Genomic DNA, 22,304 nt, shown 5'->3' on the forward strand with positions numbered 1-22,304 from the left:
TGAAAGAAGCATTATGGTATGTCATTAATAACAACTACTGATGAGGTTCCTGACTTAGGACTGGGTCATTAAACATTGGGAGGTTGTACGAGATTTTTTAAATCTCAACCATCCTGGTATTTAATCTCTTATCAGTACATTAACAAAACGTCACAAGAGAACATATGATAAAAAGTAGTACCAGAAAAGCACTTAAAAAGTATTAAATGGAATTATAAAAAAATTTAAAAAAACACACAAAATGGATCACAATTTTAACTGCGTAAAAATGCTCACAGCTACAAAAAACAAGCTCAAAGTTCAAAACCTGCTGATAAGAAACCATGCTGTCCTTCACTTGCATGTATTCATTTATTTTCGTGGATACCAATTTTTGTGGATTGAGGGAAAATTGTATTTTTGTGTATATTTGATTTTGTGATTTTGCCAAAGTCTGCATATGAGCCTATAGAAAATATGTATTTCGTTGAAAATTTAAATCTGTGGTATATTGATACCCACGAAATACACCAAAATTTGTATTCCAGGAATGATCATTAATCCACAGTAATAACAGTTGTTGTACTTCATTGAAGATTTCATACAGCAATGTCAAAAATAGTGCAGGGAGATATGATCTTTAGCAATGCCCAAACTAATTATACAGAAATGTCTTTTTCAGGGAAAGATATATTTTTTTACACAAAATGCATTATCTTTTATCTTAACCTATTTAATTGATTATTGGTTTTAAATGCCACTTCCAGCACTATTAGCTATATAATGGTGGTCAGTTTTAAGGGATGCAGGAAGCCAGAGTGTACAGAGAGAACTACTAACCTTAGCAGCAAAACTGACAATCCTGGTCAATAAAGATTTGAGTCAAATGGGCCTGCCATTTGCAGGTTTCAAACTCACAACCTCAGTGTTGACAGGCTAGTGGTACAGTAGTTTAACTTCTTTGCCACCAAATAGGCACCTTTTAACCTTTTTGTATCAACCAAGAAAGGCTTTTAAAATATTAAAGCTTTTCATTGAACTTTTACCTTTATTTTTTCTAGTATTTCAAACAGGACATTGCAGTTCTTCAGATGGAGAAAAGAGACCTGTCTTTGTTAGGTAAGAGATTTATTGCTGTTCAAGAGCAATTTTGGTATAATTTCTAAAACATGTCCTTGAAAATGACCTTTTTTTGAAAAATTGTCAACTGTTAAAAAAAAATTATGTTTTTCATGAAATATTACAAGTGTGTTAATAATTGTCATAAATTGTTGCTCAATGAAAACCACAGACTTAAGATGAATAAGAGAAATATTCATAAAATTCATGAATTCTCAAAGCAGTTACTGTTTTCCATAAACCCCAGAAAAGACTTTCATTTATAAATGCAGAACCCAAGTTTCTGTTGTTAGGTATTACTACCTTGGAACAGATTAAAAATTCTCATTTTACCCACAAATGTCAGATTAATCTGCACTTGTATGAGATAGTAAAATTAATGTTACACATATAAGAAGTTACATATTTAGCTTCTGTGGAGTAATTTATTTTGGTGGGTACCAATTTTTGTGGATTGATGAAAAGTTGTGTTTTCCTGGATATTTGATTTAATGGTTTTTCCAAAGTCTGCATGCATACAATCCTATAGAAAATTTGTACTATGTTGAGCATTTAAATTGATGGTTCAACTTTACCAAAGTTGATATTCCATGAATGATAATGAATCCACAGTATTTTCACATTTTAATTTTGCACCATCTTCAAAATCTGTGAACTGTAAAAAGTTTAAGGTACTTATATATACCTGTCCAGTAAACTCTCAGTGTTCTCCCCAGGATTTTTGGATAGCACCAGATTAACGCGTGTGGACAGCTTGGTGAAATATTGCATACAATCAGTTGTGTCTTCGTGTCGCGTTGCTTAGCTCTATTTCTAGTTACTGTAGTTTTTATGTCTCTTGTTTTGTTTTAATACTGTGGTACTGTGTTATGTAGACATTGTCAGAAAAATATTGGTAAAAAAGAAGTAAGTCAAAAAAAAGTTTGTATACTTTAATATTTTTTAAAAATAAATAAATTATGATTCATAATAAAATATTCATCTGAATTTAAAGTAATTAAATCTTTTATAAAATCCAAAATCAATAAAAATAAAATATCATTCAAAAGAGAACAAAAATGTTCAATTTAAATAACTTTCTAGTTTCTAGAAAGAAAGTTGTTGTATGTGAAAGGATTCCTGTCATAAGAAGATATAAAATTAACAAGAACAATTGCAAATATTGTTTTATTATTTTAACCAGTTTCTATCTTAGATTTTAATAAAAAGAAATTTTTCATAAATTTTAGAACATTTTGCCATAGATTTCATGTTAATATTAACTTTTCTTGTCTTTGGTGATAATCAAACATAGATACAGACTTAATACTGCACTGAAATCTATATCTTTATTTGTCATGAACCATTTAAAAAGAATTCCTAAATCTATAAATTTATCTTTGGCCTATAGATCTATAAGTAACCATATTCAATGTCAACAACTAAGTCTCCCTATTTTCCCACCTAAATGATAGGAAGTAGATATAAATAGATTTAACATGTGCTTATGGATAAAATTTGCAAGATTACTTCTGTTATTCATTAATTATGGATACAGATATCCAGTTTGAAGGTACAGTCATGCATTTTATTTATAAAATAGAATAGATTGCAATTAATTGTGAATAAACTTGAATATTCTACGTGAACTAACTGGGTCATGTGATATGTACAGACAGATACTACAGTTTGAAACCCGACTATCATGCAATAACTATGTCATAATTAAAAATCATATTGGCCATGGTTTAATCAGAGACATATAATACTATAATATAAGAATTGAGAAATGTATAATTGTCAATTATACGTAATGAGCCACCTTTATGATGTACAAAAAATGTACCTATCGGGTCAAGACACTGTTTGTGTACAAAGTATTTGCCAACTTGTCACAGGTCAGTGCTTGGGTGGTGAGTGAAGCCATAAAATAGTTATCAGTGATAATAAAGTTATGAACTCTTAATTAAAACACAAAAGAATCATGTTACAAGTGTTAATTACATCGATTAAATCCAATCAACAAGGTTAACCTCATAAGGTAAATCGATCAAGTGGTGTAAACAATCTGTGTTGAACTGGTTTGAACTGGACAAGTGGTCAAATTTCACCTTGAATTTTATACCTCACGGAAAAGATTTTAAAACAAGTCGTTTAAAACTTTACCGATTTACGATTTTTTAACTGAAAATTTTAGCACCACGGAGAAAAATTATACATCGCGGTAAGAACGATACCGCCACAGTAAAAAATTATACATCACAGGCCCGCGGTCCTTTAAGGGCCTGGGGAGAACACTGACTCGTATCATCAAATCACGAATATTCTAATTATGCCTAAGTCTACTGTAAATTCAAAGATTTCATAATTCGCTAATTAATTACTTGAATGCGAGATCTAATTACTGTGACTGCAAATATTTTGTAAAGGTAAATCACTACTGAAATTTTGAATGTGAGTTTTTATTTTTACGAATATAATATTGTCGCAGGTTTTGCATTAATTAAAACATCCCAATAATTTCTGAATTTACAGTATTCATTAATTTTCCAGATCCACCAGCTGGTTTGGTGACCTTTGGGAACAAGTTCATAGGTTCTAATTTCATGACAAATATTGATAAGTAAGTTACATATATATATAACTATAAATAAGATAAGGCGATGTGGTATGATTGTCAAATAAGGAGACAACTATATATCCACGAAAGACTAACATGACTATTAAGGATGTGCATGTAAGATTGGATATTGTTTCATAGTTTGTGGGCTTTATTGCATTCAATTGTCTGTCTGTCTGTCTGTCTGTCTGTCTGTCAAACAAACAAACATATTTTTCATACTTCTTTCAGTTACAGTACATCTGAACTATATATTTGATCAGCAACTTTACAATGATGAGTTGTAATGTGTGAGCACTTTTTGGATCTGTTGCCACTTTCAGTTCTTGAAAAAAAAATTCCCTGATGGTCCTTGAAGAAAATCTGCTTGTCCTCACTATTATTTCTATCGCAAAATACAAAAATTGTGTCTGTTCTTTGGAAAATTTTGGTGGTTTAAACCTTCGGCCCACCATTTATCGAGAACTCTGGATTCAATCACCCTGTTTTACTTTGATTCAGTCAATATCAGCAAGTGTGACCGAATTACTGTATCTGTACTGTATGTACATGTAGCTGTTTTAGTCAATCCCAAACAGGTGAAATTAATTATGTAAACAATTTGTTACAGAATCTGTATCAGTACATGTTGTTTTATGAGAGTACCTGGGACCAGAACTAATATGGAATCTTGGAACATGTTGGGACACAGCTGGTCATCTGTAGGTTTATTTTTTCAATGTGAAGATAACCATTACTATTTTGCTAGAGGTCAAGGGTTCACAATAATAAATGCACACATTAGTATCTAATATCTATCTTATAATAGTACCGGTATATAAGAATAAGGAGATGTTATATGATTATCAATGAGACAACTATCTACCAGAATTCAAATGACATGGATATAAGCAATTATATATCACTGCACTACCTTTAACAATGAGAAAAAATCCATTCTGAATAGCCAGTTATAAAAGGCCCTGACACGAAAATTGTGGAACTATTCATGCTGTACTTTGACCTATAATGGTTTACTTTTACAAATTGTGACTTGGATGGAGAGTTGTCTCATTGGCACTCATACCACAGCTTCTTATATCTACTAAAGGCCTAATTTATAAAAAAACAATTTACAAAAAAATAAATATGACTGACTGAAAAACAACTAACATAAAAGCAATAGACACAAAGCACATACATGTATTAGTGAACTTGCAGTTAATGAAAGCTAGTTCAAAGCCAATTACAACTAATCAATGAATCATGTTCTCCAAGAGTAAAGTATCTTCGCTGCTAGAGTTATTGTTTGAGGGTAGTGTTATAATGATTGTTTTTCTATACCATGTTTGAAAGTGTTATTGAAAGATTTATCTGGTTAAATATCAACAGAACAAGATTTTATTATAGTTCTCAAAATAAGGCATGTTATTTAGTACGCCAAAAAAGTGTTATGGCTTCAAAAGTCTTGTCAGTGATGCTCAAATCAAAATCATTAAAAGGCCAAATAAAGTGAGAAGTTAAGGAGCATTGATAACTCACATTTCTGAAAGGTTTTGCCAAATACAGGTTAGGTATTCTATTCTTAGGGTAAAATATCCTTAGTATTTCAAACAATTCAAAGCTTTGTAACAGTTAATTTTTTGGTGCAATATGATATGACACATTTTCAGTTTATACAGTGTTCTACTTCCTGTTTGCTGAAAGATTGTTTTTATAAACTGCCATGCACATGATGCACATAGTTATATGCAATTTTGGTCATTTTCTTTTATTGAGTTTGGGCATTGCAATAGCTCACAATACATCTTGTTTGACCTTGTGGCCAAAATATACATCACACAGCCTAAGTTTAAATTCAGATAATTTATGTACAATGATGGTTTTTTTTTTGTCACAGTATTTTCCTTTACAAATTACTGCTACATGAATGTATATTGAAAAAATTCAATAATGTGTAGAAATAATGAAAGAGCAGTTTTACTGACTTCAGTGTTTACTTGCTAATAAAAGTTTCTTTCTCAATTTATAGACAGACACTCTGTCCAGTTTCAAGTCAGTACCAAGTTCTTTCCAATCAGTTATAAATGACGACTCAGACTCAGATTCCATGCTATCAGCTACAAGTGATCTAGGATTTTACTTGCAGTAAGTTATCCAAGTGATATCGGAACTGTAAAACTAATTATGACTCAATAAAATTGTGTCATGAATAAAATTAAAATGAGATGTAGTATTCACATGAAAAAGAGGAGCAATCCAACAACACATGAACATACATGGCTAATAGGTTGATGTACAGATTTCAACTACTGTAGATTCATTATTATTCGGGGGATATTTATCTTAAGTATCTATAATGGATTTCATGGTATAGGTGAACCACGAGTTTCAATGTCTGACAAAGTACAAATTTTTGATAGACTTATAGGCAGACTTTGCCAAAATCACAAATCAGATATCCACGATAATTCTCAATCCACGAAAATTTGTATCCATGAAAATCAAAATTCTGTAAGAAAGTAATATATACCTCAACTATTTTAAGAAGGAATTTAGTGTTACGTGACCAGATTCTGTTAAAACTTTCTAATTTACACAACATTCATTAGAATAACAGTAAAACGGTACAGAAATAAATTTAATTTTTAAATTGAATCTACATTTTTTAGGAGGACCAACAGTTTAGGATCATTCCAGTTAGTAGGTTCCTTTGATAGTTTCAGAAATTCCATGACACCTCCAAAGGATGGATTCCTTCCAGATAGTAATAGATCCTCATTACAGGATGAACTTCCTGCTTCAGATGATCCTTTAGAAAAGACTTTATCCAATGAAATTCCAGGATTAGAAAAGACTTTATCCAATGAAATTCAAGGATTAGAAAAGACTTTATCCAATGAAATTCAAGGATTAGAAAAGACTGTATCCAATGAAATTCAAGGATTAGAAAAGACTTTATCCAATGAAATTCAAGGATTAGAAAAGACTGTATCCAATGAAATTCAAGGATCAGAAAATAAAAATACAACCCAGGTAACTTTAAGTGATATGGGTAAAGGAGACCCTGAAAAAACGCTATGTCTAAATAAAGAAGATACTATTAAGAATACAGGAAATATTGATAGAAATGAAAGTTTGAAAAACTTGATGACTGATTCTTTGGAAGAAATTGATAATCACAGAGATTCTATAAATGTTGTTGAGGTTGATTTTGAAAACAGAGAAAGGTCAACAACTGATTCTTTGGAAGAGTTTGATAACCCAGAAGCGTCTATAAATGTTGTTGAGGTAGATTTTGAACACAGGGAAAGGTCAACAACAATTGTAAATGAAGCCTCTCAAAATAATGATACTTCGGATGAAATTCAACGAAGTGGGGAAAGTAGTTGCTCAAGTAATAATAGCATCTCTGAGCCAAGAGACAGGTTAATGACATTAACTAACACGGATGTTGTTTTGTCAAAGAATTTGAAAAAAGACGTTAAGGCCGAAAGAGATATAACTTTTATAAATGAAGAAAGTGAAATAGCAAGTGATTTAAGTAATTTATCAGAAAATATAAGAAAAAATGAATCAGTAAATAGTATAAATACTGAATCTATGACTAATTTATATATTGAATCTGTAAATAACGGAATGGATGAATCAACAAAAAATAGAAAAGGGGAATTGACTAATAATAGAATTGATAAATCAACAAGAAATGAATTAGCTGAATCAGCAGAAATTGGAAATGCTGAATTTGCAAATGTTGGAAATACAGATGAGAAGAAAGACGTTGGCAAAAAATTTGCTGATATAAAAGCTATTGAAAATTTAGGTCAAATGATAACAAAAGGTCATTTAGACTGTGATAATTGTCCCCACGCTGATGTGGATAGTAGTTCTGGGGTGTCATCTTGCAGTGGATGTCATTCGAAAGTATCACAATCTCTACAATCAGGTTTGTTGGATATGTTTTCGATTGTGGATATCATAAATAACCATTCGTGGGGAAACTATGATCAAGGATTTCTTGGGTAATCGCGGTATGTGTGAACCACGAATTTTAAATGTTCAACAAAGTAAACATTTTCTATACATGCTAGTACACATTTTTGTTAAGGGGCCAGCTGAAGCCGCCTCTGGGTGAGGATTGGTTTGTGTTTAACAAAAGGCAGGAAATTATCATATTTCTAAATCAAGTTGCTTAGTAAGAAATATATTTGTCATCCTCATGTCACTTCCCGTTTTCATTTCATTTAAAAATCGAAAGTAAACATGATCTATTCTTGATAAGAATCGTTCCAACAAGTAAATCCTTGGTTCCAAGTTTATATATAGGAATCAATTCCAAATATTGATTTAACCGTTTTAACAAGGATAATTATTATGCATAGATAAAGTCATTACAGTTTGTTCATTTATACTGTGATTCCTGGTTTAAAAAAAACAAACTTTACTTTTTTCCCTAAAAATAACTGAGTGAAATTGTACACTAGAAGTCTGGATCTTTATTAGATCTTATTTTAATCTTCATATTTAAACACCAATCAAATTATGCAATAACTGCCTGAGCATGCCTAAGTCCTTCAAAGATGTATAGCTAGTAATACATGTCTTTGGTCCCTTGCTGTTACCCAAAATAAGGTTGATTTTCATTTCGTGGAAAAGTGACTAATGCCCTCAAAATCCTAGCTAAAACCCTGGCCATTGGACCTTAACCAAACGACAGTCAATCTTAAATCATATACATGTAAGATAAAGCACAGAAACAAAATACAATTCCAATCACCTAGATAAAGCATCAAAATGAAAAATAGAGAGCAAAACACCACCCATTGAAAACTATGGAAAAAGTAGCACTAAAAATTATACGAATTTTATGACATGGCTTCTTTAAAGAAAACAAGTTTTGAATGATATCGCATTGTTTAATATGATATGAAAAAATATGAAACTAGTTTTGCAGTTACACTCCAATAAACTATTTAGCACACAAGCAAACATACAAATATTTATATGTTTGCTTACACACAAAAAACTTATCATGCCTTCATATAAAAAAATCTTACTATCTCTCAAAATTAACATCTGGTGCATTAATATATAACCAAAACAATATAGAAGCTAATTATAATTTGATCGTTTGATTTGTTTCAGAAGATGAAATTACAGTTCAACAAAAAGAGGACATAAGCAGAAGAGGGTATGTTGTACTCGAACTGGTGACTGTTGTAACCTATACTTTCAGAAATAATTTTCAGAAATCTTCAAAAAATCATAAATTTTTTCACAATTGCAATAAAAAGTTGCAGAAAGCAATACATTTTTATGTGTTTACATTGACAACAACTTTTAACATCAGATCATTTTCATTGTGGTTATTGGACCTGTTCCTTAAATAATATGGCTTTTGAATTTGTAATTTATTTATATTTGTAGTTTGCATGGTCAAATTTATGATTCTGTCCATTTAACATGAGTTATACATGATAAGTAACTGATTATGTACTTGGTGTGTAAGTGGATTAAAATAAGAAAAGCCCTTTGGCCCTTCAGTAATGGTTCATCAACTTTTAAATTTTTGCATAGTATATAGTTTAAAGGGTTGTGTTCTGATCAGTGCACAAGTAATGACATTGGATAAGTTAGTAATATTTGGTGTACATTTTGAGGAATTCTTGACTATATGCTTGACAAGCGAAAATACCTAAAAAAAATATGCATGCAGTTTATATGCAATACAAGTATGATCATGATTATGCAAACTATCCAATTGCTTTTTCAATTTTACCTGAAAGAGGTAAGACAATTTTAACTAATCTCACTTTAAGCATGAGTAAATCATTAGAGAGATTATATAGTCATTTTAGATGCAATAGATAGGAATTTGGACAGATTATTAGTTGTTTTTATGATTTTTATGACTTTGAAAAATTTCTCATTCCTCTTTTTAGTTTTAAAGATATCTCATTCCTCTTTTCAGTTTTAAACATGAACTTTTTTTCCAAGTCTTCAATTTTTTTAAATTTTAATTTTTATATTTTCTTTTTTATGAATTCACATTTAGATCCAAGACAGAAATGGAGCAGTGCTGCAAAACAGATCTATTTAGATTTAGTACGCAAAGTGAAACTTTAACTCCAGGTATGTACACATTTATGTTACATGGCATTGGCTAGTTTCAATTTTAACTTTGTATATATAGTGCTATTAAAAATTTGAATGATATTGAAATCAACTTTGCACAAGTAAAAGAGCTTGCTTTCAGTGACTTTTTCTTTGGTTTACTGATTTACAGAAGTTCCTTCTAAGAGATTTTGGTTTCAAAATTCATCTTTTCTAAAATTGCATTTAAAAAAATTGAATAAAACTAACCAAGGGCAAGAAAATTCGTTAACACTATTCTTAAAGGGTTTAAGTTGTACTAATAATTCAGCTATTTTTTCAGAGTTGATTAATTGACATAAATGTAGGTCTGATTGATTTTTAGGATCTCTGGGAAATTCTACATTCAAATCAAGGTACCAAATTTTTCATTGAAAATCATGAAAGTCATTGAAAATTATATACCATTGTCAGTTTTTTGCAGATTCATATTTATGAATAAAAATGTTACATTCTGACTTTACGGGTCATTAAATGAGTGTCTATTAAGTTTCAATATCTTTTATATCTTGTAGGGTTTGGAATCACTAAAATACTACAGACTTATAACCATATCCAGAACGTGATATATAGTATGTTAACGGGGAGGACTGTTGTAGTAATTGGTTCAGCACAGTATGAAGAGGAAGTAAAAAATCTGGTGACTGCACTGAAACTATTTCTACCTGGATGTCACAGGTAAATATTTCTGACTCATTGCCATTTGAATGAAAACATAAAAAAATAAAAGATAACAAAAAAGTCATTTATGATATGTGTAATATTACTGTTATTTAATTTATTTTTTCATCGAGTTCAAATTTTCACGGATTTCATTTGTATAGCTGAACCTCAAATTTAGGTGTTCAACCAAGTATATATTTGCGATAGGATTGTATGCAGATTTTGTCAAAACCATGAAACCAAGTATCCACGATAAAATTGACCTTTTCATTATTATACTTCTGTGGCCTTAAGAATGTTATTGTCCATTTCTTCATAGATGTCAAACAAGTTGTATGCAGTGGTCATCCAAAGCAATAGCAGTAACAGACCTGACAGACATAAAACTGATTGGCATTTGTAGACACGAAAAGAAATCGGTAGACAGAATGGTTCCTAAAGCAGTTCAGGTAAAATAAAACAAACAGTTAAGAAGTTCAATAAATCAGAAGAGTGATGAATAAAAGGAGACGAGGGATGCTCGTCAATCAGACAGCAACCCTTTGTCAACAATAGCCATAAGGCACCGAGAGGTAAACATATTATCTTCATTGTTTGTACAATATGTCAAGTTCTAAATCTTCCTGATTCTAAGAAGTTGTGAATAAATTATCAGAGACTATCGAAGATCTGCCATTAGCAATTAATTTTCCAAAAAGTGTTGATTCATTTAGGGCTATTCCATTAAAATGTATGTGGTTGGGTAGGAAGGGACTTTTAAAATATCCCTACAACCAAGAACCATTTTTTAGATAATTTTGCATAATGGTAATAGATGCATACTGAAAAAAGACCCATGACCCACATTCAATAATTAAACTTCCCTTCCTACCCTCCCACATACATTTTAATGGAATAGCCCTTATTTTCATGGATTGGAATAAAATTGTATTGTTCCTGCACATTTGATTTTGTGGTTTTGCCCAAATCAGCATACAAGTCTATAGGAAGTTTGAAATTTGTTAAACATTTGAATTCGTGGTTCATCTTTACCCACAAAATCAACGAAAATTGGTATCCCATGAAAAACAATGAATTCACAGTAATTAAAAATAAGCAGGTCATGATCATGATTTGACATGACATAAGACAAGCACTAACAAGGGTCCTGACTTGGGACAGGCACATTAACATGTGATGATTTAAAAATAGTTTTTATGAGATTTTCACTCTTCCCCTCTGGTAATCGTAGAAACCATTCCATTGCTAACCAGTATTCTACTACTAGGGGGTGTTTAAGGACCTTGATTACCAATGAGGGTCTTACACGATCGGTTACTAGTTTTCTTTTAACTGTCCAGTTTATTTAAAATTTTATTGAAGATTAGCAATAATATTAAAAAAAATAAAGTATTGATAAGACTGCTATTTCAGTAGCTTTCTGCACACCTAAGCCTAGGGAATTATAAAGGCAATCCTGGTTTTAATTTTGATAAAAAAAATGAATAAACAATGACAAAGAAAAGCGCAGATATGTATTTAGTTACTGTATGTTATTCCTTTTTTACTTAAGGATGTTTGCTCCTTTTGTTTTTGAATTTTTGCCAGATATTCAGAATCCTTTGGTTTTATCCATGTATTGCCATTAAAAATTTTTGCCCACTGACCCCTACTTTTCTTTTCATAATTTGATTAAATATAGTTTAAAATGCCATTTTTGAAAATTTTATTAAATCCTTGTTATTTTTTCATACTTTTAGACAGAAAAAAGGTTAAATGTATGAAAAATCTAGAGCTTATTATTTTGAAACAGAGTAGCGAACATCCTTAAAATTTGTAACTTCTTTTGAATTGTTTCAGAAATACATAACTCTGTTTGATGTAGAAAGAAGGATAATTATTTCACCTGTATATCAGGTAGGTTCTGTTATTAGTAAGAACATGGAGATTTTGACATCTTTTTTTAATTAAGATTTTCAGTTAAGCAACGACAATTGATCAGAAAAGTTTTTTCACCAATTTTTAAATTTTTTTAATTATTTAAGGTGTCACTGTATTTTTTTTTTGGTTAAAAACTTATAGCTAGGAACAAGAAATGTTTATTTTTATATTTAAGTGTTGAAAAATAAAAAATATTAATCAAACAAAGCTACCATGTATTTCAATAAATTTCAACACTTTTAAGCCAAAGATCATCATGGTAATATTAGAAAAATTGTCTTGAATATATAGTTCAGTAGTTTTTTCTAACATCTCAATAGTAAAGAATAGAAAAATTAAATTGACAATGTGTAACTTAACAATCTCTAGATATATCATGTTCTAGAGGATTATTTGCTAAACATTTCAGTCAAGAGGAGACAAAATTTCCTTAGATGCTATTTAAAATAGGAGAAACTGTCCAGAGATAATTTTTGTCTGAGGAAATTTGAAGTTTATCTTTTAATTTGTATTTTAGGGAAGTTTAATCACAACAATTTTATCAAGAAAAAAGTCATTTAAGACAGAAGAAAGTTATATCCAGTTTATTAAAGTGTAAGTTTCCAAAGTATTCAGAATATGTTTGTAGAATTTATTGAAAAGTAAGACACAGTTGGTTGTATGACTTTATTTTGATAAAGTTCAACTCCTCCTTCTAACCCATTTATTGGACCTTTTTGGATATGCACCATTACAGTCAACATATCCTTATATAGTCTATGTAAAATCTTTCATAAAAAATTAATTTTAAATCATTTTTGCTACCTACCTAGTACCTACTGTATTTGTCAGGAGACCAGAAACAAGTATATATATATATATATTTCTTTTTGGCCTAATATCATTAGTTCTTTCCATTATAAAAAGATCATTAAGCCAAATGTCGAGAACTAAATATGACAAACATTATTTACAAGTCGGAATGTAATCAGTATATTTGACATAAACACCAATTTGTGAAAAAAACATGGAAACAGAAATGTATAATCCTTTGTTTACATTGAAAAGTACTCAAAAGCTTGAAAAGGAGTAGGCCCAGTAAGACCCCTTATTGGCCCCAAAATATAGCAGTTTTACAAAATTGTTAAAATGTAAATTTTTAGCTATTTATTGGAAAGAAGAATACTTGTGTTACATAAATATGGGCTGTTTTTGACAATACAATGCACATGTATCGGGTACTAGCATCATTAAGTCATGCTAAATTACTGAAATCTTCGAAATTTTAGCATTTTGGTTAATTTTTAGCAGTTTTCCATCTGAAATGGAAGTGGCCTCATTTGTGTTCTTTCTTAATATTTAAATGTAAGTTGTATTTGATGATAATACATAACATATATAAAGGTTGAGAATGAACACAGATGCCGCCACTTTCATTTTTGACAAAAACCATCTGAAAAGTGACATATTATGGCATATTTGATAGATTTTTCATATTTAAGCTTGAATTTGAGCGTCTTTAATGACTAAATCAGTTAAAATCTTTCACATAAACTAATTGAATCGACTGAAGTAGACACTTAAGTGTTTAAAAAGTGTCCAAAATCTTTCATCAGATGAACCTGAATTTTGAGGCCAAAATCGGCCCTTACCAGACCTACTCCTTTGGTTGTTTCAAACTGTATGGTGATTAAGAAATTTGAAGAACACAGTTCTTGCCATTACAAATAACTACAATTTATTTTTCAGATCACTTTGTGAATTTTCATCAAAAGCATTTATATTTTTCCATTCATTTTGTCTTGGTACAGTTGGAACACTAACGAGGTAGGTATGAATGAGAAAACAAATATTAATTTATCAAATACTGTGGATTCATTTATTTTCGTGGGTACCAATTTTCGTGGATTGAGGAAAACTAGCATTTTCTTGGATATTTAATTTTGTTGTTTTGGTTTAGTCAGCAGACATTCCTTTAAAATGCTTGTATTTCATGAATATTTAAATTCATGGTTCCCCCGTACCCACAAAATCCACGAAAATTGGTATCCAACGAGTATTAATGAATCAACAGTACCCATACTACTGGTGTTCATACCTAGGAGAAACCAATATTGGATATCAACTTCATTGGAAAACTTGTATTCCCCCATTTGTGGACGTTTTATACAGCCAGACTGCCAAAAATTGAAATGAGTATGCAACAACATGTCTTTTGTAATTTGTGTTATTGGTTTTTGTGTCTTAAAGTTTACACCACAACTACTTATTTTCATTAAGGGATGGTTGTAATATTTTCTCTGTCTATGAAGAAATAACATCAAAAATGTGGTGCACGCTGAATTACCCGCATAGGGGCCCGGGTTATTTAAAAGTGTGCACCACATTTTTTAGGTTATTTCGAATAGACAGAAAAAATATTACAGTCATTCCTAATAATTTGATTCTAAATTCCATTTTTAAGGAGTTAATCAGGAAAAAACTTTTACGTCACGAACACATGACAAAATTATGTCTATGAGCTGATAGACAAAAAACTTTCAGCCAATCAGAAGATGTGTTACATCCAAAATTAATTATTAAGAAATGTGGCAAATTAAAGCGTTGGACAGGTAATCTTACATAATTTATGGATTTCTTGAGTTTCCAAACTTAAGGTGGTACCCAACACCTTGACTAAAATTAATTTGGCTTGTTTAATTTTCATTAGATTTTGACGACCCTTTGACAAAAATATAAAAATTTAAAAAAACTTGAACCACAAACTTTATTGGAAAAATTTCATTGGATATATAGCAGTTTGTCAAACACTAATTTTGATCATTGAGAAGCTTAATATTTCCTTAACAATAGAACGTGATTTAAACGTTCAGCTGATTCTTACAGAGTTATCTCCCTGTAGGGTTATGTACCACCTTAAAGATACCATTGAAATTTTAATACCTGTTTATACTTGCATGTAAATATGACATGATTGAACTAGTTTCTTTTTTTTTTTATCTAATTAAGCGACAGGTATTCTATTAAACCAGAAAAAATCTCCAGCCATACCATGTCATCAAACAACACTGATTAAGTAATAAGTGACAAAAGAACAATCACAAACATGTACGACCCCACCATATTTTGTGCTTGTACCAAGTCAGGAGCCTGTTATTCAGTGGTTCTCATTTGTTGTTGCTTATCATTATTTAGATTTTGTTGTTAACCTTATTTTTAGGTTATTGATGTGGGGTTGTACAAATTTGGGATCATGACAAATTTCACTTCTGCCATTCAGGAGTTAGGGAACGACCATTTAACTTCAAGGGGGGGAGTATGGGTTTTTTCCTAAAAAAAAAAAAATCGCATACCTTATAGTGTTTAATTTTCTAAAGTAAATTTGATTTGATTTGATTTTTGTTGTTTTAATGCCACTTTTAAGCACCGCTTTTGGACTATTTCATGGCGGTCAGTTTTTATTGGTGGAGGAAGCCGGAGTGCCCGAAGAAAACCACTGACCTTAGATAGGAAAACTGACAATCCTAGTCAATTAAGATTGGAGTCGAGTGCACCCGCACGAGCGGGATTCGAACTCACAACCTCAGTGTTGACTGGCTAGTGATTACAGTAGTAACTACTTAGACCACTCGGCCACTGAGGCCCCAATTTTGTAAAGTAAAAAATAATTTGATTGATAGCATCGAAAAACTAATAAAAAAATGTTGCGCTTTGCATGAAAAAAAATTTCTGACTTAGACAAAAAACGATAAACCCACCCCTTGAAATTAAATGGTTGTTCCTTTATGACCCCCCTAAATGACACTAATAAATGTAACAAACCCAGTTTGCACTCATTTTGCAGCCTCTTGTTTAATCACAAAACAGGCTGTTTGGCTTCATGGTTAAAATGTTTCATATTTTGTCATGTAGCGGTCTCTAATAGCTGGCTATATAGTATGAGTTTTGCTCATTGTTGAATGATGTCCGCTGTCCTATAGCTGCTTACTTGCACATCATTTGGACTCAGTGGATAGATGTCTCATTGCAATTGGCAATCATACCACATTTTCCTATTTTTATTTAAAAAGTTTTTGGATCATACCTGATGAGAAAAATTAGCTAATTTTATCACAACACATATAGATTTATGTATTCAGATATTACTTTTTCAGTGGTATATTTATATGCAGTGTATAATAGAATGTAAAATGATTTAAGATAAAGTGCTAGTTAAGGTGGTACCAAACACCTTGACTAAAATTAATTTGGCTCGTTTTATTTTCATAAAGTTTTGACAACATATTTACTTTGACCTTTTGACACAAATATAAAAATTTCAAAACACTTTATTGGAAAAATTTCATTGGATATATAGCAGTTTGACTAACACTTATTTTTATCACTGAGAAGCTTAATATTTCCTTAACAATAGAATGTAATTAAAACATTCAGCTGATTTTTACAGAGTTATCTCCCTGTAGTGTTATGTACCACCTTAATAAAAAAATATTAAAGATATTAATAACCTAATTTTACATTTATTTTACATTAATTTTAGCAATAGAGGAAGTATTATTAGTGAAAGTGATTCTGCGAAGAAGACTGCAACAGCTTTCCTCAGTAAACTTGGAATACAAGACTGTGATATTGATATTATGGAGGTAATGATAAGGCTAGACAATTTATCTAAGTCATATATAGTACATGTAGTATAGGGCAGAAGGTTGTAACAATGAAAGATACTGCTGATTGGTTTGTTTATAATATCTGAGAGGCCAATGGCAGAAAGGTTATGCCTGTGAAATTGACATCTATTTTCAAGGTGGTTTTTTTTCAGTTTTTTTTTCTTAGGGGAGGGGGGAGGGGGTGGGTAGGAAAAACGGTTGTATCATGCTGTTCCATAGTCTATATTCTAAGTAGATTCTCAGTTAATCTGATAATTTCAAATAGACGTATGGTCTCAAAATTTAAAAAAAAATTAAAGCTTGTTAATACATGTACATAGTCTTATTCTAAGCATTCATTATAAACTGTGACTATGATGATTTTTTTTCAGTATCTTACAGAACTGGTGAAGTATCAGCACATAGAAGATCATTACAAGAGTTTAAACACAACAGGTATACTTATAGTTTAAATTAGAGTTGTGAATAGGTATTACTAAATGATTAAATGTTGAAGTTCCATTTTAAAAAAATTCTTTGTATTCATTTATTTTTGTGGGTACCAATTTTCATGGATAGAGGAAAGATTGCATTTTCATGGATACTTGATTTCTTGGGTTTGCATACAAATTTATATTTGAAATTTGTTTTACTGTTAATTAAGAAATTATAGCAGATTTTTATTAATGTGACTGGGTGAGTATTGCAATACTATCTGAATTTAATGTATACTTAAATTGTTTCCTATACTCAGCATTGGCGGATCAAGAGGGGAGGGGGTGTTCTAGGGGTTGAAATCCTCCCACCCACCCTACTTTTTTTTCTCCATTTTTTGTTTCATATTTTTAATGTTTTATTCTAATATGACGTCCTATTATTGTCAACCAGTATAATCACAATATATCTACCTTTAGTGCAAACGCAGTAATACACAAAAACGGCTGTTCCGCGTTACTACCAACTTATTTATACTACCAGATATTCTCAATTTTCTACATCAAAACCCCAAGTTTACGTAGGCCAAGCTTCAGATACAATATATTTATCTCTATTCTACAGCAAAATAAACAAATCAGTCCATTTCAATTTATTTTTCATGGTAAAATTTCATAAAACGAAAATTCCGCGAAATGATGTTATTGTCTTGGCATGGCAACGAAACAAGGTGACTTCACAAGTATGTTTTCGTAAACAAAAAATCAAATGTAAATACCGGGCGTTTTAAAGCTTCTTGTACGCCTCAGAACAAATAAAATTACATTGGAAGAAAATATATAAGTGAAAAATCCGATTAAAAAAAAAAAAATTATTGAATTATAAAATATTACTAATATTATCAAAATTGGGTAAAACGGAACAGCCAAAACAATATCGTATGTATAGGGCTTTCACGGTTAACAAAATTACCGAATTTGTCCTATTAGAATCGAAATAATTCATGGCAGCCGTAGATTTGTTTTCATTTAACCATGGGTTGGGCATTTATATTCGTATTTTACCCCTCGCTAACGCTCAGGGTAAAATAATCGAATATAAATGCCCAACCCATGGTTAAATAAAAACAAATCTACGGCTGCCATGAATTATTTCTTAATTTAATTATGAGAACGTTTCATGGTGTTCTGTGGGAATAGGAACCCCCCTTTTCCATATAGCTGATACCACAAAAATGAGTACCCCACAAATAATAATAAATCCACAGTATCTGAAAACACGAAAAATAAATCTGTAGTATTATTAAAGCAACATTTTTTCTGATAAATTTTTAATAAGTTTATAATTATTTAATTTCTTTTTTTAACTATTTTGATGCTACTTGTTTCTTGTTCGGTGAATTTATTTTAGCCAAAACTAATGTTCATAAAAATCATAAGTGGTATAAAAAAAACTCATTGAAGATACCAGGCTTATAATTCTGTATACCAGACATGAGTGTCCTCTACAAAAGACTCATCAGTGAAGCTGGAATTAAAAAAGTATATGATGTTCTAGCATGACTATGCAGTATGGGTTTTGCTCATTGTTGAAGTCCGTATGGTGACCTATAGTTGTTAATCTCTGTATCATTTGGTTTCTGGTGGAGAGTTGTCTCATTGGCAATCATACCACATCTTCTAATTTTTATATATTCAAAAAATCAGGATAATTCACTACTATAGAACTTATCTATAAGACATATTTTTTATAATGCATCTTAATTTTTCAGGGATTCCACCAAGGCCTTTTACCAGAAATATACATCCATGCCAGCTACACAGATTATAATTAGGAGATTCGCCTTAATGTAGAAGTTGAAGCATGGCTTCCATTCCATGACAGACCATTGATTTTGGTCAGTGAGAAAGACCAAGATACAAGTGCCAAAGTGACCTCATGACTGTGATAAACTTTGTTGATAGGATTTAGTTTTTATTCTTTATTTTTTCTTTATACATACCTGCTAACTTTTCAAAATTTGATTTTAAGTGGAAGAGGACCTAATTCTCCTCTTATATTGTCATAAAAATTGGTAATCTACTACTATGTTGTTTGAATGAGTATGTATGTGCCTAAATACCCTTTTAACTCATTTGAATGCCTGCTTTGAGGTGTCCAGTCATTACAATAAAGATTTCAAAAATTGAGGTCAATACCTCTCATTGAAGAAATATCCCTTCAGTTGTGAAAGTTGGCAGGTTTGTTGGTATATTCAAAATATATTCAATTACAGGGTTGTAAATCTGAGTGTAAAAAAGAAAATAGAGGAGGATACAAAATGAAAAAATCAAAATTTATAAATCAAAGAGAGACAGAGAAAATCATGACAGAATTGGAAAACAACAAAAAGTTAAAAAAAAATCTACAATACATTACATGAACCTGAGCCCCAATAAACACTGTTGGTGATCTCAGGTGCTCTTGAAGGGAAGGCAGATCCTTCTTAAAACTTAAAATCACTAGTAATGACTGTGATTCACTAAGTACTAACAAGGGTATTTTAAAAGACTTGTAGAGAATGCATTGCCAAAAAAATAAATAATTATGATTTGTAATACTCTTGATACTGATCTTCAGTCTATTTATATATAGTAGTATATACATATATAAAAGATATCTAAGTCCTGTTTGATAAGAAGAATGAACAAAAAGATTTTTATGAAGTAATTCTTAAAAAGGATGTTGTCTTCTAGATCTGCAACTATTTTCATTTAAATAAATGATAGATCTAAAATTGGATTTATCAATTTTATTGCTTTTTATCTTAACAATAATATATAAATGAATTTTGGCCTTTCTGATAAAGTTCAAAAATTGCAGAAAAATTGATTGATTGATTGGCATTTAATGCCACTTTCAGTACTTTTGCACTATTTTGTCGCAGTCAGCATTTGTTGGTGGAGGAAGCTTGAGTGCCCGGATAGAACCATGACCTTCGGTAGGAAAACTGACAATACTATTGGAGGCGAAAGCACCTGACAAAAAAATGTAGACACATGTTACAGTGATTACCTTTGTCCCTTAATTTCAAAATGACATTTTAACTCTTACGGGTACATTCTTTCAAAATTTTGTGAATTTCATTTTTGTCAAATGAGTGCTTTAATATTATCTGAACATTTTAAAAGCAACATATCTATTATATCGTCATAGTAAAATCATCAAAATTTTATCACAACTACAAGGTTGAAAAGACTGGTATTTTGTCAATAGGTCATCAAAGAAATTTTTAAATTTTGTTTACTGTGACCTGCTTTCATGCATAAATAAAGTTTTAGATTTACTGAGAAAAAAAAATGTGCCACACTTCTAACCTAAGGCAATGAACTTTCAATCAGTTTAACAAATGTTTGTATATATAAACAATGTCTAAAATTTGTTCAAATCATCCAGTTCTCATTTTTAGTCAAAAAAATTGTGTATTTAGAATGTAGAAAAAAATGAAAAATTTAATGCATCCAAATGTTTTTTTTTTTGAAAAATCAGATCATTATTTTCTATAATTTTATCAGGTTGATGCATTTGTTTGTCTGATCAGTATATTCAACAATATGTTTCCTGATTATGTTGAAATGTAATTTGATGGTGCACATGCAACTTTAATTTTATCCTTTATTTATTATTTTATGAACTGCTGTTTGTATCTTGTAATTAATTGTTATAATCAAATTATGTGCAATTTTAATTGTTGATTTAATATATTGAATGAAAGAATAAATTTTTATTTTCAAAGAGACTTTAGCTTTATTTTTCCGCCTTGTAATATCTGGAGTTGTAAATGAAAAAAAAAAAATTTATATAATTAAAGTAGGCAAGATGTCTTTTGGGTGTTTTGTTGTTTGCTTGCAGTCTTTATAAGTATATATAAGACACTAATGTTGAGGTAGTTGATACACAACTAATATTTCAGATCGGCAGTTTTCTTGTTGTATGAAGATAGTAATTAACCCCTGTATGTTATTGATAAATGGCTTTCAAGCAAAGCTGTTAATTTTTCTGATGCCTTAAGTGTTTGCAATCAGCCTTTTTCATATAACAACAAAGGCTTGGTGTATTACCGGTATTTCAATACCAATATCCATTTGTCTATATATCCATCAAGCATATTTCTATTTAGTGATATATTTGAATAGAAAATGACAAATAATGGTATACTAATATCTAGTGGATACAGTTTGAGATAAAGTACATATACACACACATTGTTAACAGTACCACGTGTACAACATACTTCACAATAAATTTACTGTGTAAAGTAATATCTAATTTGGTTATGATAGTTTAAATCACTAAGAATTTATTTATGAACTTAATAGACAATAAATCTTATGCATGATTAAAACTGTCTTTTTTTACTTTAATTGGGGGTCTCAACCCATCATTACCTACTTTGGGTTATATTTAACTGAACCTTAACCTAAACCTTAAAATCTAACCTTAACATAAAACCAACCCTAACCTAACCCTAAATGGAAACAAACCTAACCCAAGAGATCATGGACATCTATTGCAAATGAAGGCAAATAAAAAAACGCATTCCCCAATGAAATTTGATTCAAATTAAAGTGACTACTGTCGATTCCTTATTATTCCTCGGATACCAATTTTAATGTATTTTGAGGGTACAGGGGAACCGCATATTTAAATTTTCTCCGAATTACAAATTTTCTATTGCAATATATGCAGACTTTGGACAAACCACGAAATCAATTATCCACAATATAAATAAGAAGATGTGGTATGAGTGCCAATGAGACAACTATCCATCCAAGTCAGAATTTGTAAAAAGT

The 22,304-nt window shown here is 30.6% G+C and overlaps 1 protein-coding gene across 1 annotated transcript in view; it reads left to right on the plus strand.

Annotated features, from left to right (window-relative positions):
* Window positions 1-20,490, plus strand: part of LOC127724333 (guanine nucleotide exchange protein smcr8a-like) — a 32,951-nt gene extending 12,461 nt beyond the window's left edge. The window contains exons 12-26 of the mRNA XM_052231267.1: window positions 1,041-1,098; window positions 3,631-3,700; window positions 4,308-4,398; window positions 5,709-5,824; window positions 6,349-7,622; window positions 8,822-8,867; window positions 9,732-9,808; window positions 10,345-10,507; window positions 10,812-10,941; window positions 12,332-12,388; window positions 12,930-13,006; window positions 14,141-14,218; window positions 16,932-17,034; window positions 17,430-17,493; window positions 19,244-20,490. Coding sequence (XP_052087227.1) covers window positions 1,041-1,098; window positions 3,631-3,700; window positions 4,308-4,398; window positions 5,709-5,824; window positions 6,349-7,622; window positions 8,822-8,867; window positions 9,732-9,808; window positions 10,345-10,507; window positions 10,812-10,941; window positions 12,332-12,388; window positions 12,930-13,006; window positions 14,141-14,218; window positions 16,932-17,034; window positions 17,430-17,493; window positions 19,244-19,302 — 2,463 coding nt within the window. The 3' untranslated portion in view covers window positions 19,303-20,490. The remainder of the gene's footprint in view (window positions 1-1,040; window positions 1,099-3,630; window positions 3,701-4,307; window positions 4,399-5,708; window positions 5,825-6,348; window positions 7,623-8,821; window positions 8,868-9,731; window positions 9,809-10,344; window positions 10,508-10,811; window positions 10,942-12,331; window positions 12,389-12,929; window positions 13,007-14,140; window positions 14,219-16,931; window positions 17,035-17,429; window positions 17,494-19,243) is intronic.
* The last annotated feature ends 1,814 nt before the right edge of the window (window positions 20,491-22,304 follow it).

Source organism: Mytilus californianus, unplaced genomic scaffold (genome assembly GCF_021869535.1).
Source record: "Mytilus californianus isolate M0D057914Y unplaced genomic scaffold, xbMytCali1.0.p SCAF_14, whole genome shotgun sequence".
NCBI classification, from domain to species: domain Eukaryota; kingdom Metazoa; phylum Mollusca; class Bivalvia; order Mytilida; family Mytilidae; genus Mytilus; species Mytilus californianus.